This window comes from Prunus dulcis, chromosome 8 (genome assembly GCF_902201215.1).
Source record: "Prunus dulcis chromosome 8, ALMONDv2, whole genome shotgun sequence".
In the NCBI taxonomy this organism is placed as follows: domain Eukaryota; kingdom Viridiplantae; phylum Streptophyta; class Magnoliopsida; order Rosales; family Rosaceae; genus Prunus; species Prunus dulcis.
Window position 1 is genome coordinate 17,955,799 of NC_047657.1, and position 19,745 is coordinate 17,975,543.

The following is a 19,745-nucleotide window of genomic DNA, read 5'->3' on the forward strand; positions in this document are numbered from 1 at the left end:
TTTGGACTATTTTTTCGTGTTGAACTTTTTTATCATAGTCTGGGTCGGTCCATTATAAACCCAATTAAAAGTGTCAACCAGGCCTTTTATTTTTTAAAAAAATTGGCCTAATTGCATTGAAGGTCCAATATTGGATGATCCCATTTAGATTCTTCGGCCCATTACATCCAAGTCCGAGGGTCATCCTCTATTTAGATCTGCTTGCATGCATGATCTTCAAAACAACAACGGAGCTTCTATAACGAGGAGTCATTTTATGGTGAGGGTGCTATATATGGACTTTCATATTAGTAACATGTTTTATCTGAATTGTAACTTCACTTGAGTTTAATGAAATGATCTTGTGACCAATGGCGGACCCAGGAATTTTAATAGAACTAGGCTATTTTTATATTATTATTTTTTACAAGAGATATATTATAAGCCTTTTTTTTTTCTTTCTTCATGAAACAAAAATGTGAATAAAATGTTATAAATCAAACAAGGCCACATTACGAGCAAATATAACACAAAGAAGTACAAAATATAAATAAATACCAAATAAAAAACATTGTTCAACTACTTGAGATCCGAGTTGAGAAAATTCCTCAGGAATTCAAGTATCAACATTATATGCAGAAGGTGTATGTGTATCCTTGTTATCGTTACCCTTTTTTCTGAAGAATAGTTTTTCCTCTCTTTGTTGGTCTATTATCATCATGTGACATGATATCCTAACAAAAAATACTAGACACGAAAAATCATATATACTAATTAATAATTTAAGTTGCAAAAATAAAACATATATAACAGTCCCCAAAAGTTTTCACCCGAACCCTAAATCATAAAAACTTAACAACAACAATTAAAATTGGAAATTGAGTATATAAAAAAAAAAAAAAAAAAAAAACTTACCAAGATTGATGAACCCACTGAAGATGGGTTTGTACAATTTTTTAGAGGGGGGAGAGCTATTTATTCTAGCTCTGAAGGTTTAAATATGGCATTTTGTGTGGCTAGAAAAAAATTTCTGATGTTTGCTTCTAATCGAATTTATATAGGTTATGGATTGCATGTTTACTATTTCCTATATGCTTCAAGAGTGGGCTTATTTCTACATAGAGAGTTGGGCTTATTTTAAATAGAGGGCTAAACTATTATTTACTTTAGCTATATTTGGTTTAAACCACTAAAACTACACACACAGAGAAAAAATTTTAATATAAGAAAATAAAAAATTCAACACTGGGCTGGATTCGCCCTTGCTTATGACTAATATGAAGATCCACATAAGTGGTCCATATATAGCACCTTCACTATAGAATTTCACCTATAACGAGACAATGTGTTAAGGGGTTCAATCTAGTCGTCCAATAATAATTATATAATTGATCGAATGGCTATTAAGGAGTTTATTATAACCCCTCACTACAGTCTCCCTGTTAAAACACACAGATCAAAATGAAAAATTGAAAGGTGCGTTTAGATTAGAATCCCCAACACAGACAAGGCGTCAATGTAACACCCCGAATCTAAATTAAATTTCTTAATTTAATTAATTTTGAATTTACGGATTTAACATTGGGGTAGGGGTATTTTGGTCATTTTATTATCCGGACAGAGTTTGGGGCAGTGACTGGTATTTTTGGGTAGATCGTATTGAGTTGAGTCCGTAGACACGTAGCGGGCTTGATTCGGAGTTGTAACGAAGAAGTTACGATCAAAACATCAACAACAGGAAAATCGTAAATATTTCAAAGTTGGTTTTTAAAAACCAGATTTTTCCTCTCTCTCTCTCTCTCTCTCTCTCTCTCTCTCTCTCTCTCTCCCCTGCGAACAGAACCCCTCCCCCATTTTTTTCTTCTCTCACGACAGCACCTTCACGACGTCACCATCTCCACCACACACCTCCAAACTGAGCGGCACCAGTTCCGTTCGAACCACCACACTTCCTTCTTTCTGTTCCAACCCACTGCCACCTCGATCCGCAGCTGCCGTCGCCGGAAACAGCCACGAAACGAAGCTGTTTTGACAGTTTTTCAACAAACTTTCGGCCTCTCGTTCTCTCTCATTTCTCCACCAAATTTGACGAGTAAGGTATGGTTTTCTACCTATTTTCCATCTCTAGCTGATGGTTGGATAGGATTTCGTCAATTTTGAGCTTAGGTCAGTTGAATTTCAACTTAGGGTTCGGCCGATTTTGGATTTCCGATTCCAGCCACTTCCGGTCACTTTCTGGGGTAGGCCCAAGAACAAAAGTTACTCGAAATAAGGTGTTGTACCTAGGGTAGGAGTCTTGAGCCGAGGTGTTGAGTTTTTCCGACGAAGTGTTATCGCTTTGGACACCCACGCGTTGTCAGCGCGTGTGGCGGCCCATGGGCACTGTAGCAAACGTGCATTTTTATCCCAATGTGTTCTTCTGGTCTGCACGAGAGCTTAGGTACCTTCGGATTCCTTTTTGGTTGACGTTTGAAACCCCGAACGAATTTCACATATTAGGAGTTATCCGGGTTCGCCATGTTCGGACCATTGGATCGACTCCATTCCAATATATGTTACTCTAGACTTTCCTAGGAACGTGTAGGAATTCGCGGATCATGAATCGGAGCCCCGGATGTTCCGATTCAATAATTTAGAGTTTGAAGATTTTTCGATAACCGTTCGATCGTGAGCGATCTAACCGTCCTTTTCGGACCAAACTTACGGGACATGTGTCTTAAACCTTGTGGAACTCTTAGGAACTTCCAGTTTGTTCCGTTCCTCGTACACTCGCTAGAAACCCGGGAAATTAGGATTTTAATTCAAGTTCTCGTTCGAAACACTTTGTATTAATCTCGTATTCGTATTCTGAAATAGGTACTCCGACCACGCATACGCAGCAGGCGGGACCCTCTCAAGGTCAGGCAGTGTGGGACTACTTGTGAGTGGACTTTGTTTTCAACTTATAAGTATGGTTTTATAATGAGAATTTTATGCATATGAATTAAATAGTTATTGAAATGCATGTTATATTTAATAGTTGAATTCTTTATTTTCATAAAGTATTGGTAATATATTTTGGGTTTTGACATATTTGAGTATCTTGAGTATGTATATATGGATTTTGAGAATTTATATATATGTTTGGCTATGTGTGGGGTACTTGGGTTGTTGAGATGAGATTTTGGAAAGTGATGAGTATAGAATGTCAGTTTGGAGTGCTATAAGCACTACCCTATGTACCTCCCTGGATTTGGAACTTGGATACGGAAACTTGAGATACTTGGAAATGTCGGAACCCGGGGCATCCTTGACGGGATGTTGCTGTAGACCCTTGATTGGGTAGTCCGCGCGCGTAGGACTGGTCACAGACGTACGAGTTTTGAGGGTATCGACTGTACGTGCTGGCTGAGAGTTAGTCCCCCAGTTGGACGGCTCGTTCCCTAGTTACATGGTGAATTGAGGACTCTTCATGAGGACTCTGCCATGGTGACTAGTCAAACAATCCCCCGGTTGGATTGTTTCCCCGGTACAACTAGGTGTTGGTCATATTTATATTATTATTATATATGTATATATATATATTTACATATGTATATAACTATTCATTCATTCTTGTTTTTCGGTGAGGATACTTCCTTGCCGGTCGTGCCAATGGGTACGCTTTCGAGAGTTTGGTTTGGGACTTATAATATTTAATTGGTGGGTTTGTTTAGTGTTCTGTTTGGATTTCGAACTTGGCATCCGGTATTGGTTTGGTTTTGACATATACATATATTTATTTGATTATGATGGTTTGGGATGCATTTGGATTTCTTGCATGGTTTATTAAACAGTGGGGTTATATTATGTTGGTTTACGCTGAACTGAACTTTATTTTTGTTCACTCACATTTTTCTGTTTTGCGCCTCCCAGCCAGTAGTTGACTGAGCTCCGCAGCTGAGTCGGATCTTGTGCTTACGAGCCTTGAGCCTTCGAAGGACTCCTTCATTCTTTTTCCCTTGAACTTTGTTTTTGTTGTAATTGAATTCCTTAGATATGCTCTGTTATCGCCCTTGCTAGGGTTTGATTTTTGAGGCCGAAGGCCTTTGTTGTAAACTCAATTCGCTTCCCGTTTTCTAGGAATTGAGTATATGGTCCCGGCTGGTCAAGATTTCCATTGAGTGAATTCCTGGTTGGTTAGGTCAACCCTAGCCGAGCAGGTCAAGCCTCCCTACACAGACAGCAGATTGAAATCATGCTCAGCTTTATCAAATCAATCGAGACAAACAGTTAAAAGTACTTACCAACACTAAATCTATTTCAAAGCCCTAAAACAGTATAGAGATAAGATATATATATATATATATATATATATATATATATATATATATATGCCTTCCTCCCGCCAGCCACAGATGTTTGAAAAGGACATGACCGTGCGTTAATATATTTACAAATCCTGAAATGCAGAACCAAGAAGATTGTGGCTATGGGGTCATAATTTCTAGGGCATCTTTATACAATCTAAACTCACATGCAGCGAGAGAGTTGTACACTACACATACAGACACTCATTTATTGCATAACCTATAAAGCGCTCTATATAGAAATCAAATGAAACCTCATTTTGTTTTTAGCTTCTGTTCTCTTCTTTACTTTGAGATAAAACCCTACTGTAGATCGCAAGCCAGAAAGGCGAGAAGAAAGAGCCTCATCTTCCAACGTGATATTTATTCATTTCTTTCTCATCAGTCTATTATTTCTGGCTTCCTTACGTACGTACGTGTACTCTCTCTCTCTGTGAAAAAAGCCAGCTATAATATATATCATCTACCATGCATGGTGTCCTTTCGCCAAAATCTCTGCATGCATCACTGTGCATATAAATATATATGCAGGGAGGCACTAGGCACAAGCAGGCTAGACGATCGCCTAGGGCCCCTAAATTGCAGTGGCGAATGCTAGAATCTAAATATCAGGGTGGCCAATAGTTGAAAAGATGTGAAATTACATACCGATTTTCAAGTTTTATATAAAAACTTTAATGGAATTCATGAGAAATAAGGGGGCCACAACCACCTCTGGCCTGTGTGTGGCTCCGCCCCTGGCAAATTGGAAGGGCCCCCAATTTGTATAAACCCTTATATGTAATTACCTATGTTATTTAAAAATATATATTATGCATGTATTATGTAAAGTTAATTGATACTTTTGCATCGAAAAATGTAAGACGAATGATATTTAAGTGATGTTTTAATGTCTTTTATAAAGTTGTTGTGTAAATTACATATTGTTTGTTTCTCAGACGTTACAATTGTGAATTTAAGTTCATATACTGTTTTTTTTATATTTTAAATTTAGCGAAAGAAAATCACATAAATATACGTATAAATTTGAAACCCTCATTTAAGTTGTTGGCTTAAGGCCTCCAAAACGTACAACCGCCACTGCATATATGTACAATATATGATCTGAAGACTAAATTAATAGTTAGGTAGGAGAAGAGATCGATCAGGCATATATGGTGGTCCAGGAAACCCTGTTCGTTTTCGTTGGATAATTGGTCAGCCAAAATAATATAGTACGTAGTTTTAATAGTCAAAACCTAAAAGGACGTAAAGAATTTATGCCAACTCATAGTTGTACTACCACTTGTTGTGTCTACATATTATACAGTTAAACAAAAATTCGAAAGCTAGGGTTTTTTTTTCTTCCAAACTTTTAAGACATGTTTGCTAATTAAGAATCGGAATAATCATAGATTGTGTTAAGGAGGAATCGGAGTCATGCATTCCATTTAAGTTGATGGAGTAATTTGACCCAAAAAAAGGCTACACAAAGCTAAATTTGCAACAGGGAATCAATTTGAGCCTTTTTTTTTTTTTTTTATTTGTTGTTTTTATTCAAAAACATATATGTTGTTTTTTAAAGACAAACTATTTTTTTGTAGTAATTAATCACACATATATAGAATAAAGAAGACAAAACGAAAGTACCATCTCACAGAATGTATGTGATGTGGCCCCGCGCTATATGTGACGCGGCATTGTCAACATACGAAACTATCAAGGCCCCTCCTAATACTTCTTCCTTCCTCTCACTTCTGAGTTAGAGAAGAACCAATATTACTTGACCAAGTCAATATCAATCTTCATAAAAGCCATGTCAACCTGTCGTAATTTATGGCAGATACTTAGGCTTTCGAGTTGTGCTTCATGTTGTACGACTCGATGGCGAAATGAATTATCATTCCATGTTCTTTAACTTTCCGATGTGAAACAATACTCATAAATATTCTCAATAAATCCCTTTACGTGTAACGTCACTCAAGTTTATACTATATATGAAGGACTTCGTTCCACCCAAAAATACACTCCGAACAGTAATCAAAGCTCTTTTTTCTCTGTTCAAATAGTACGTGTTTATTATCGGTTGTTTTGAAATGGTATTAGGTTTTTGTCATTTGGGTACATGTTTCATGTTTTTTGATCCACAGTACAATCAAATAAAATTACATGGCAGAATATCCTGTTTTCATTACTTACTTCAATACGACATGACATGTCCTCATGTTGTTTGACCTAAATAAGAAATAAATAAATAAATTACAACAAAACAAGAAAAAAAACAGAGAGCAAGAAATTTCCCCTCTCGGATCAAAATCCCATATGAGTGTGCGTACGGTGAGAAAGTCCAATACAACACCGCTAAAAAGAGGGAGGCTCTAGGACCCACACATCGCCCTTAACATTTTGACTCATTGGGGCCCATTTGAATGGAGACGAGATAAAAATTTGAAATTAAACAAGTGATGGGGACGCGACAACAATCTCGTACGGCTCACGGCAACCGAAGCCAAAGCAAAGAAGCGCCGAGATGGTGCCACGTAATGGTATTGGGGATGGGGTTAGCGGTGGAGATCTAGTGTTGGAACGAGGCGAAAAGCAAAGGAGCATAAATGTTACTATAACCGACATTAGAGACAGTTGTACACGTGAGTTTGCACGGTTGGAAGGTCCTGATTGGGTCCTACTTTGTCCGTCGTGTTCAAGGTCCAGTCGGATTGACCGTAGAATGCGGGATTCTCGTACCGGAACGATAGAGGAGCACTCTGAGAATTTTATTTACTTCACATTTTCACCTAGTTGATGATAAAGTCCATCAATTGAACTCAAATGGTTTGAAGGGATATATATCACACATTGTTCATGGTTAAAAAAATATATTATCGAGAGAGCAAGATGAAGCTCACACGCCACTTGAATAGTTGCTCGTAGCTTTTTTACTGATTCGAATGTAAAACATCTTTCAACATTAATATAACAAGAAGTAATAGTTACAAGTATTTTATGTTGTTGGTCAATTAAATTATATATGAATGACACGTGATATGCATTTACAGTTTTAAAGATTGTCTCTTTAATAGATTCGGAAAAATGTTAACCTAAAACTTCACATGAGCGGATGACTATGATGAGATCGAAGGGTACTTTCTAATTACCAAAACTAATGATAATGTAATTAATCCTTAATTACTAACTGCATACCATTTTGTTCCCCAAACGAATCTGTATCTCAGTCATGACGATGATCACAAAATTCATAGTATTTGGTACCCAAAAGTGAACAAAATGTAATAAATTCAGTAATAATTCTAGCTAGATATAAAGGCAGGTGGTGGCCAAGCATATATTTGGAGGTGAGAATTTAATTTCTGGTAGCTGCAAGAAAGAATTATTACATGAATTGATTGTTGGGCTAGCTTTTGTAGACAACACGTGTGGGGTAGGGTTAATAATTAGTTGGAGTGCCGCGCAAGCTTAAGTCATGTGGCCGGAGGCTGGGTGTGTTTGTGTTATTAATTAATTTGGGGCATGGCTCAGCTAAGCTACATCCAAGAGCAGAAAAGGGCGAGAAGTCCTTTCTCCTTTGGAGGTTTCAAGAGCATAAAAATTTGTGTGAAACGAAAAAGAATTTATCATATGTAATATATCGAACGGTTAATCGAAAATTGCAAAAAAGTATTACTCTCGTTTCACACAACTTTTTTCTCGTTTTATTGAGAAAGAGAGAGAGAGAGAGATTGAAATGGACCAATCCGTCACAGACTCACAGGCTTAAATCATGCATGCGATATAGCACATCAAGTCATAGGGAAGGTAAATTTTATGGCAGCCTTAATTACTGCCAGTTTAAGTTGGCCTCTATTGCCCGATTTGTTCTGCTGCATGCCCCTGCCCAATTGTACAGTTACAGTACTGCTGCTGCACAGTAAATCAATTAAAACCCAAAATTTTTGTTTTTTGTTTTTTGTTTTCCCAATTTTACACATGATTTGATCACGCAGACATCTCTTTCTCTGATATAAAAGAATTATTTGATAATTTGTACCAATAAATAGCACAATTCATTGATAGATTGATACATATATAATGGAAAATTAGGGTGGTAGATTTCAATTGGTTGCAGAGAGAGAAGTAATTAATGAACAAATAGTTACTTTTATTTTGCCTCAAGGTAGTTGGATTACTACTGGTTAGAAGTCCGGATGCAGCTGACACATTATTTATTCAATCATGGCAAAATAATTTAACTGCAGGCACATAATTTAGTCAGAGCCAAAAAAAGGAATTCGAACACGAGACCTCGACTACATAGGTAACTGCACTTAATCGCTTAAATACATTCCACTCAAAATTACTTGTGACTAATATTATTTGTGGTGTCCTAACACTTTTGACCCATCTTTTATTTGAAGCAGCACACAGCAGGTTCTGATAGTGATAGTCCCCTAACTTATTGGTGGACACGCAGTCGGCTTCACTAATTTAGGACAATTATTTCATCCATGACGGAGTGGCATATTTGGTCATTTTGACTAGAAAATCAATAATATCCAGTCACTGAGAGAGATTCTTTAGGATACTGCCTTCACTACCATTGAAAAAGCTAGGTCCATCTAGAAGTTCTTGTCGGTTGACCTTCCATAAATTACATGCACGATAATATGGTAATGGTAAGAGTAATAATAATAATAATTAAGAGTAACATTTTTGAGAAATAAATCACAAATTTATTTTTTCGACCCCAAAAAAAAAAAATCACAAGAAAAGAATTCGAATAAGAAGATCCTGGTATAGCATGCATGCTTCATTTAATGCGATTGAGGAATTAATTAGCACCATATCAAGTGCTAATCATCTACCTTAACACGAGATCGATCGACACATAGGAAGATTACTCAATCGATCAAGTGGAATCACTTGTACTGTACTAACTCGTGCATGATGAATCGCTTAGACAAACTCGATTTGTAGTGTCTATACGGTTGTGAAGAAATTTTTTGGTATGACAATCATGTTGTCGTCAATTCATTAATGTTATAACACTTATATCTAGTAATTAATAATATATATATATATATCCTCGTTTAAGAAATATCAACTTTGTTAGTCATCCATTAATAACATCACGCGTATGTATGCAAATCCTAATTAATGCGGTCTGAATGAGAAACAAAATAAGTACTAGTGCATATGAGAAAGTACAACAGTCAATAAGAAACAAAATAATTATATGTTTTCACCCTGCCCCCAACAAACCAGAAGCAGAAACCAGAGAAATGAAAAAAGTTAAACACACGGGTAAAATGGTTGTATGTTTCGAGCTAATGTGGTCATAATAAGATGAAGGCACACCTTTGCATATTTCTGCTTCGCAAACATACCAGAGACCTAGCATGCATGCTCAAGTTAACAAAATCATGAAAGCCTCTTACACATGAAAATGTTTTCCAATGAAGAACACGGAAAAAAAAAACGATATCAGGAAATGCAAAACCATCAAAAAAACAAGGTCGGATCTGAATGAGAGACAATGAAGATATATATAGGAGTATATTATCTCTATGAATTAAGAAGGATATAATATCCCGCAGAGGTCTCCTGTTTTGACTGAAGTGATTGTATTATATATACATGAGGAAAAAAAGAACAAAAAGAAGAAACGCTTGCTAATTAGCACAACATACACTCATGAAGATGAAGTATATCAAAGTCATATTGGGGGTGGGTGCTGCTATATATGTGTAGAAGTACTCCATTTCACCTTTAATTTTAGCACACATGGAGATGATTGGATTATTGAATACATATCTTATATGTACATAAATTCAAAAAATTCGGATCCTCTGCTTTGTTTTTTCTTGACCTTTAATCTTAAACGTATTTTAGAAATTCAAGAGTGTGCAGTCACGTAGATATATAATGTATAGCTATATTTAAAACAAGCAAAAACAAGATGAAAAGAAATAGACAGTCCAAATCAAGCATTACAAGGCATACACCAAAAGCTTAAGTTTGTCAATGAATACATACTATGTTACATAATCGAGACCTATAATACTTATTATGTCAGATAATCACTAAATCGAACCTAAAAACTTAAGCGATCAGAAAATAAATCACCAATCTAGTAATGTATATCAAGCTATACTTTTTGAAGAAAGGGCGCAGTTCCTGAGAGGAGGTGTTTCAGAAAAAGTAATTAATGGACCTTATAAGTAGTAGTGAAAATTCGTTATCAAACCTTAATAAAATAATTGATCTTGTCAAATGAGAGAGAGAGAGAGAGAGAGAGAGAGAGAGAGAGAGAGTTGATGGTAGCTTTTGATCCATATTTTAGTAATAAACTGGTATGTTGATGGAATCTAAAACATACCATAGAAAATAATCCTATGTTGGACCGAAATGATTAGAAGTATGAATAGATCCTCTAAGAGTTAAAGTGCTCCTTGATGCCCCACTACTTAAACTCAAGCGGGAAAATAATGTTTTTTTTCTTTCTCTAGCTACCACCACCTATCCTACGTAACCATTTGTTGAATAATTCTAAGCTAATTTCTTCACCTAAATAATGAGCACCTTAATTATAGAAATTAAATTATTAGGAATTTTGACACAGCCTTGTCCAATCACAGACAAGCTGTCGGCCAGATTGAATAATTTAAAACACTATTTCCCTCAATTTCCTATAGCTCGACTTGTACTTTTGAACCAACTATAACTAGCAAGCAGCAGCAGACATATATTTCTTGCCTGATTAGCTATAGCATCAAAATATGGCAAAGTATTGGATGCAAAGCTTTGCCTTCTTTAGTAGATTAATGCTTATTTTATTAACCAGGTTTCACGAAATTGGAATTCTCTCTCTCTCTCTCTCTCTCTCTCTCTCTCTCTCTCTGTGTGTTGCAGACTTTGCAGTATTCCACTATTTCTGTTTGGTTCAGTAACATCTGACTATCTGAGACTGATATGACAAATAAGGAAAGTCGCATATGACAAATAAGGGTTCATGACACGCATGCTTCACCCATAATATATCACAAAAGTAATTAATTGGATGAAATATATAGCTCTTCATTATCAATCTCTCTAATTACAATTAGCTCATAATCTGACAAGACCAGATTAGACAGACAAAAACCAAACTTGAATCAAATTACCTCGTTGTACATGTGAGCTACTGATGCCTAAAAGTTTTGTTTAAGTTTTGCACACAAGAAGAAGGAGAAGGCAAGGCATGTATGAATCAACCTATTCCTAAGACAGTAAAGTAGGAAAAGGTAGGAACATGGACAAGAGGGAAGCTAAGGGAAGTCAGAGATAAAGAGAGACTTGTCTGACAAAATGTACCAATCTGCAATACACAAAAGCATTCAAAAGAAAAGTATATATATTATATATAGTGCTGCAAAGACATATCTGACAACATATATATATGATCCTTGTGTAAAGTCCTTTCATACTTTAGCAAGTATGAAGAAAAAAAAAAAACTGAGTTATTAACTTGGAGTTTCCAGCACCAGCTTTCGAGAAATTTTTAGTATGTTTTACCCAAGGCTGCAAATCTGTGGGTTTATAGGGATGCATGAAAAAAGAAACAAAAGAAGATAAAAAATGCATAAAAACCAAAACAAAATTATTAGAAAAATACTTTTCAAATGAATTATATTTTTCTTTTTATGTTTTTGATATGAATTATTTTTATAACGAATTATGATGTGTCAAACCGTGATTTCCAAAAAAGGATGCAAGCAGTAACCAAATTATTATGCTAAGTCTGATACGGACTAACCATGGAAACAGAAGCAAGAAGTACAAAGTATTAATACTAACAAACAGTGGTGTACTGTGTGCACATCGAGAAGAGGCTCAATCTTAATATCCAACAGAATATGGATCTAATTAAGTAAAGGTTTGCTTTTAGTGAAAGCAAAGCAGACAGATTATAGAAACACAGAATTAATTGATGAAAAACGCAGGTCTGTCTCTAGCTAAGCTTAGCAGTGGCTACCAACAACCACTTGATATCATAAAATTAACTAAAACCCTAATTAACAATAACATCCAAATACCACCACACAAGTCTTAAAAAGCGTAATTTAAATATATAAAGACGGTACCCTCATATCTTCATTGGTCGTAACAGTAGCTTGCTTTGACTTTTTATTGACCTGGATGGTGATGAACTGTCGGCGGCAGTGGGGGAGGCGGCAGCTGCTGCGGCAACGGTGGCCTCTTCCGCTTCTTCTTCTCGTAGCTGATGCCTCTTGCTTTCGACTGCAAATCACGAACCTCGCGAAGGTAAAGTCGAACGGCTCGAGCCCCAAACGGGTTGGCTTCGGGCTTGCCTCCGTTTTCTTCAAAGGCGGCTCGAAGGCGCCCGATGAGGGCGTCGAGGCTGCCCCATGCCTGGCGGAGTGGGCAGGGGCAAGGAGCCGGAGGGTTCGGGTGGCCGTAGAAGGGGCAGATGGGGGTGTGGACCTTGGTCTTGCCGAACTGATCGAGGTAGCGGAGGAATTCGAGGACGTGGGCCCCGCTGCACCGGGAGAGAGAGAGCGGGGGGCGGTGGTTCTTGAGGTATTGGCCGAAGGTGTTCCAGTCGCGCCGCTTTTGGTTCTCGTAGCGGCTGCTGGAAGCAGGAGATGAAGAAGAAGAAGAAGATGAGGTTCCAGCTACTCCTGCTGCTGAGGCTAGAGTAGTAGCAGGGTTCATTGAGCTTGTGTTGATAATTAGGTTATTGCTTGATGCCATGTTCATCTCATGGTGATGAGAGTTGGAACCTCCATCCATGTCTTGGATTGAATCCATGGAATTAAGTTGTTTTTTGCTTTGTTTTTGTTTGAAGAACTCTTGATTTCTTGTTCTAGGGTTTCTTCACCACAGAGAGAGAGAGAGAGAGAGAGAGAGAGTTCTAATAATTTGTGAAGCTAGCAGTAGTGAGATGAGTCTATGTTGGCTATGGTTTTATAATTATGAAAACAAGTAAGCCAAGCACACTGATGAAGAAAGAGATCGAAAGAAGACAAAAGTTCTGATTAATTGATTGATATTACAGGATTTCCATTTTCTGAAAAGAGGTAGAGGGAGGGAGGAAGAGAGAGAAGGAAAGGAACTGGAAATGGTGAAGCAAAAGAAGATTTTGATGTTGGTGAAGAGAGTTGATGAGATTGATGGGAGAGTACAAGCTGATAGAGGGCCACTGTTGCTCTTGACTACTCTCTCTTTCTTGTGGGTGTTTTGTTTGGTTTGATTGAGCAATATTACTATACAGAGATTTGGGAGGCTCTGGTTTTCTGATGGATAATTGTGTGCAGCTTTGGTTTCTTAAAATGTTAAGGGGCTGGTTTTCCCTAAAAAGGGCGGAGAAAACTCAACTGTTAGTAAGGGATGATTACAATTATTCTTCTTCTCCTTCTTGTGTGTGTGTGTGTGTGAGAGAGAGAGAGAGAGAGAGAGAGAGAAAAAAAAAAATTTGTGTTTTAGGGCTTTTTTGTGAAAATGGAAAGGGAGTTTGGACAGTAGGTTGAAATGGAGACAGGAAAAAGTTTGAAGGGGGTAAAATTAAGGGAATAACATGATTTTGTTTCTTGACCCTTGTTGTATAATGAATTGAATGACAGTTCCTTTTCTAAAATGACAAGAATGCCCTTGTCAAAATTTAATTTCTCTCCCACTTTTCTTCTCCTAAATTCAAACTTTAACTTCTGACACATGAATTCGGTCCCATCTCGCCTTTAAAACACTTGAACTAGTGACCTATGTATGGAATCCCCGTGGGTTCTGATTTTTTGCACAACACCCTACTGTGAGTCACTATTTGGAAACTAGGACATGAACTGTGCCCATATTTGAATAGTTTTACACTCACATCTCTGATGATTAAACACAAAATAAGAGATGAAGTTTTGAGCAAATGTAAGATCATCTTATTTATCCCATCTCTCTCTCTCTCTCTCTCTCTCTCTCTCTCTCTCTCTCATGCATGTACATTACCAAATGTAAAATGTGCAATCCAAGGATTTAAATTTTTCTTACTTAGGGTGTCTTATGTAATCAAATGTGGCAATACTTAATAAATTATTATAAGAGAGAGTATTCTACATCTAATGATGAAAATTTTGTTTTAGATCTTAGGTTTCTCTATCAGTAAGTAACTATTACGGTATCTGAGCACGTAACAAAATTATTGACTCTAATTAAGGAGATAAATTTGATTGATGTTAATCGTCAATATGATTATTAATGAAAGTGATGGTTATTATCTCACACATTAGCGTGATATCTACACCTCTCTTAAATATGTGGAAAGCATATACATACAATTTTCAATGAGAACTTATTTTTCCATTTTAATTTTCTCCACTTACACTCCCTTTTATTTTTAAATATTTTTTAATTAATGTTTTCTTTTTTGTTCTTTATCTTTCCTATTCTACCCTTGCTATACATTAATTTATTTTTACTTTTATATTATTTCTTTGGCTAAAATGTCAAAATGGTCCTTGTGTTTTATAACGTTGGCCAATTTAGTCCATTTGTTTTTTTTGGGTAAAAAGTCCATGTGTTTTCAATTTGGCCATTTGATTCATGTTTTTAAGACTGTTAGTCAATTTGGTCAATTTCGTTAAGTTGTTGCTAAATGAACATGATAATATTTTTTTCATTTTATTTTGAAAACCTATAAAACTTTTTGAAGTTGATAAAAAGTTGAATTAATTTAAAAAGAAAAGAAGGGCGTAGTCTAGTTAGGAAGAGGGGAGCTACTCAGCTGCTGGAGAAGTGGGAAGGACCATTGCGGAGTGGTAAGGCTGTAGAGGGCTTTTATTATATATATATATATATATATATATATTATAGGTGGGTGGATTGGAGTTAGGGAGGTAAGTGTGACTTGAAGAGTTGGAGCCTTTGGGTGTCGATGGGGAAAATGGCTGGAGGTAGAGATTGACAAGGTTGTTGGGTTGTTCCAATTCTACAATCGTTGTGCAGCTCCTCCCCTCCTCGACTACACCCTTCTTTTTTATCTTTTCTAATGTTTAATTCAACATTTTATTAACTTCATATAGGTTTTCTAAATAAAAGTGTATATATTATGTTCATTTGACGGCATAAAGAAAAAACAAATAATATAAAAGTGTAAAGAAAAAGAAAATGGAGTGTAAGTTGAGAAATTAAGTATAAAGAAAAAGAAATAATATAAAAGTGAAGTAAAAAAATAATCATCTATATCTATATATATATATATATATATATAAAGCAAAAAATAGAGAATTGTGAAACATTCAAAATATCAGAAAATGCCCTTGGTTAATTCAAAATTTAAGAAATTAAATTATTAATTAAATAAGGATAATATGGTAAATTCACATTTTTTTTCATATTAAAAAAATTAAAAGAAAAATAAAAATTAGATAATGGATCCTATTTTTATGGAACATAACTACCCATTATCTTTTTTAATTCTAAACTAAATTTAAAATTTTTTTTAAAGCCTCTCGCATGGGCGGAAGCGCGTGCAGAGATGTTAGTATATATAAAGCAAAAGGGTTTAGGAAATGTCCTTTTATCTTTCTCATTCATGTGATCATTATATAGGGACGTCAAAATATAATCAGGACTTAAAGACAATTTTATTTGAAGACATTTTTTATTGAGATGAGCGATAGCATATTAAACTCATACATGAATGTTAGAACTCGAATCTAGAACATTTCTTAAAAGATCAATTGCTCCAAACCACTACGTATACTAGTGGTTTTAATTAGCAATGTTCGATTCATTAGAAGTAAATAATGCTCTCATTACATTTGTGCTTGGAGAGTAATAAAAATAATTTTATTACCATAAATAAATAAAAAATAGTAATAACAACAATAAAAATTAGAGGTATTTGTGTGGGCTTCAAGTGTCTTTACAGCTGTAAATTATGGAATTTTACCCATTAGAATCACAAGTATGTGGTAATTATATCAAATATCCTTTACCGTCCTACAAAAGAGACTGGTCCATGATCTCAAATATTTTTCTTTTAGGTTAGTCATAAGTTCTGACATGACCTTAGTTTTCGTGACCCAAGTCAAAAAGTTTTTATAGTGTTCTCCGATCATTCTTTTTATTCTAGGGGTGCGAGTCCTGTGACGGCTACAGTAGAATGTTGATCAAAATTATTATTGTAACACATAATTAAATTATTATTAATCCATGTGATGACAACATATTTCATAGTAGATTTGTAGACTTAAGTATACTTTTCAAGCAAATGAGAGTCAATAATCACTAGTCATATACTTCTACCTCGTCACTTAAGAAATTAATGATAAACAAAATGCATCTTTTAGATCTTTGGGCACTTTACTTGTGATAGTGAAACATTTTACCTCCATTCATTTCCTGAATCTAGACTACTCTCCTTCCGCACTCCCGTGTCTATTTTTTTACTTTTTGACAATTTGACAAATGAATATTCTAAACTATTTTAATGTATAAGAAGAGGAATCGAACTCGAGTGCAAGAGTGAACGTATTGTCTTAATTAACTGACCTAACTCACATATGCTATTCTAATCTGATTTAAATCAGACTTATGGGTAGGATTTGCGTGAAATTCATAATGCCAGTCAACGAACAAACATACACTTGGGATTACAATCAAAATTTTCAGACCCTTGAAATCATAAGCTAGCATTGATTTGATAGAGTTAGGGTTCTGTATACATCCTTTTAGATCTAAGCCTAATTTCTAGTAGGTCTGCATGAATGGTTTATATATTATAATAATGGTAATAATAATTACAACAAATTATAATGGTTTCTCACGACCCTCGAAAAAAACTGGTGCCATAGATTAGTTAATTTTCAAACCCCATGAAAAATCATCTTCATTTACTGTATAACCTCTGCCCTTGTCCCGCCTGCTTGGATATGAAGTTCCACTCTTGTTTCCTCTTACAGTGCAAATATGGAGAGATGACTCGTGTTTTTATTGATAAATGGTTAATCATTTTATTAGTTCTTAAATTAGATTCGTTTGCATTTGAGTATTTTAATTTTCAAAATGGCTCTCGTGGTCCTTTAATTTTAGTTTCGTTATGACAAATGGTTCTGCCGTCAATTTTGTTAACTTTTCTGTTAAATGCATGACCAAAATAGTATTTTTGTATCAAAATTGATAAAAATATGAATAAAAATTAAATTCTCTCTCCACCTCTATCCCGATTTCTACTCTTCCAAACTTGATTTTTCTTTTCTTTTTTGTTGATTTTTTATTTGATTTTCTTTTATTGTTATTTTAAAGAGATGATTTTTTATTCATGTTTTTGGTTTTAATATAAAAATATCATTTTGTCCCTACATTTAACAGAAAAAGTTAACAAAATTGATAGCAGGATCATATGTCCAAACAAAACTAAAGTTAAAGGACTACGGGAACCATTTTGAAAATTGAGGTACTTAAATGCAAATCGGGTCAAAATTCAGGGACTAATAAAACGATTAACCCTATTAATAAAAAATTATAATAATCAACAAACTAATCCATTATTGTTAATGACTTTCTTAATCGAGATGCTCAATCATATATTATGACAAGCATCATCGTACCTCTTTTTAGGTGACGTGTACCACCATTCGACTAATAGCTACAAGAGTCGGGATAGTGAATATAATTATAAATTAAACTAGTTTCATTAGACACGTTAGCTATTGATTGGTTTAAAATTTATCGTGAAACTGACATTAATCAACGACTATTGATCATTCACGCAAATAGAAAATCATCGCGATAGCATACATATACAAGTAAGTGTTTCATTATTATTCAGATTAGAATACCTCGAGAAGTAACACCTAATTGAGCATGAAACCTGCATGTAATCGGGGATCCAAACACACACCAAAACCGAGTCTGTATATCTATCTGGCACAGCTTCAACAAACTCTTCTTATTTATTTATTTTGATTTTTGGGAAAATTTTGGGGAAAATCCTAAAATTAGAGTGGGGAAACCCTATACATGCTTTTAAAATAAATTAATATATTAGTAATCCTGAACAGTAATTATTTTATTATGATGACTAAGACTAAAATACACCAGAAGAATCTTTCATTTTATTTTATTATATCAAGCACGAAGTGAAAAAAAAAACAGCATTTATAGTAAAATAATATGAGACCAGCCGGGGTAAAATGTAATCGGCCAATCAACGGTACATAGGGCACGTGCAAGGTGGGTCCACCCATAAACGAACGGTTGAGAATGAGCGTGACATAACCTCAGTATCATTTCAATATTGCACATCGTGTCAATCGCGACTAAACCACGACACAATTGACATACCTCAAATAATTTATTAATATTCATCGCATTTTTTGCATATGGATATCAATATCATTCTCTATCTATCAACTGTCTCCCTTTTCAAGGAGTAGGCATTCGATCTGCTTTGTGTTTAGGTGGAGGTTTGTTGATTGAGGCTTGTTATTTCAATTTGGTGGGGCCAAAATTCGATTCATGTGTACATGGTTTGGTTAATTATGATCGATAATAATCTTGAACAAGGAATGGAAATTAATTTTTGGAATTAAGCTAGGTTAAGTGTCTGATTCTATACGGAGAGGATGATCAAACTCGAGTGCAAGACAACGGACACATTGCTTTGACCAACTAACCTAATTCACGTTTTGCAGAGTGAATTATTATTTACAACTCCACAATTTTCCAAATCAATCATTAGTTTAATTGCAGCATGAATGGGCCAGATTGTCATTTTAAGCTGATTAACAGAGAAGCTAATCCTTGTTCAATGAATCAATGACATCCATAATCAAGGTCCGGGTAGAGCGGGCAGAGGTGGGGAACTGCCCGCATTTTTTTCTTTTCTCTTTTCCTTGAGAAAAAGCAAAGCATAATGCATATTAGAGATATCTTTGTCTCAAGCTTTTCAACTGAGAGATTTGCTTAATTAGCAAGCCTTTGCTAAATATTCATTCTATGAATCAGGAAAGGCACCCACCGCAAATAGCAAAGCATGGATTTTATATTTTCCTGATTTGTGGCAGTAGCTTTTTTAGGCCTAATCTGAAATCTGATATCTGAAATCTGATATCTGAAATCTAAATTTGGTTTCAGCAAGCAAATATAAGGCATCAGATTGATTTTGTTATCAAGTCCCCTTTAATGAAAAGCAGAGACATAATTTATGCTGCTAAAAGTAAAGAATGTATCATTGTTTATGTGTTTTTCAAACCATTATTAGCGCTCTAAAATAGTCGTCGCCGTGCCGGTGCATTTTATTCTAATTTAAGAAAGTGTAATGGAACGAGAAATAAATATAATGGGCTTTTCTGAAACATAGCCAGCCCATTGTCAGCCTAACTTAAGGCATCAGTAGAGAAAGGTTCAAATGGAGCATAAATTTCTGCCAACAAAACTGAGATTAAGAAACAAGAACAAATGGGCATCAAA

At 35.4% G+C, this 19,745-nt stretch overlaps 1 protein-coding gene across 1 annotated transcript; it reads right to left on the minus strand.

Moving 5' to 3' along the window:
- Positions 1–12,140: 12,140 nt before the first annotated feature.
- On the minus strand, positions 12,141–13,151 carry LOC117637834 (protein LIGHT-DEPENDENT SHORT HYPOCOTYLS 4-like). The gene has a single exon (XM_034372871.1). The coding sequence runs from the start codon at positions 13,089–13,091 to the stop codon at positions 12,447–12,449; it is 645 nt and encodes a 214-aa protein (XP_034228762.1). The 5' UTR covers positions 13,092–13,151; the 3' UTR covers positions 12,141–12,446.
- Positions 13,152–19,745: the final 6,594 nt, after the last annotated feature.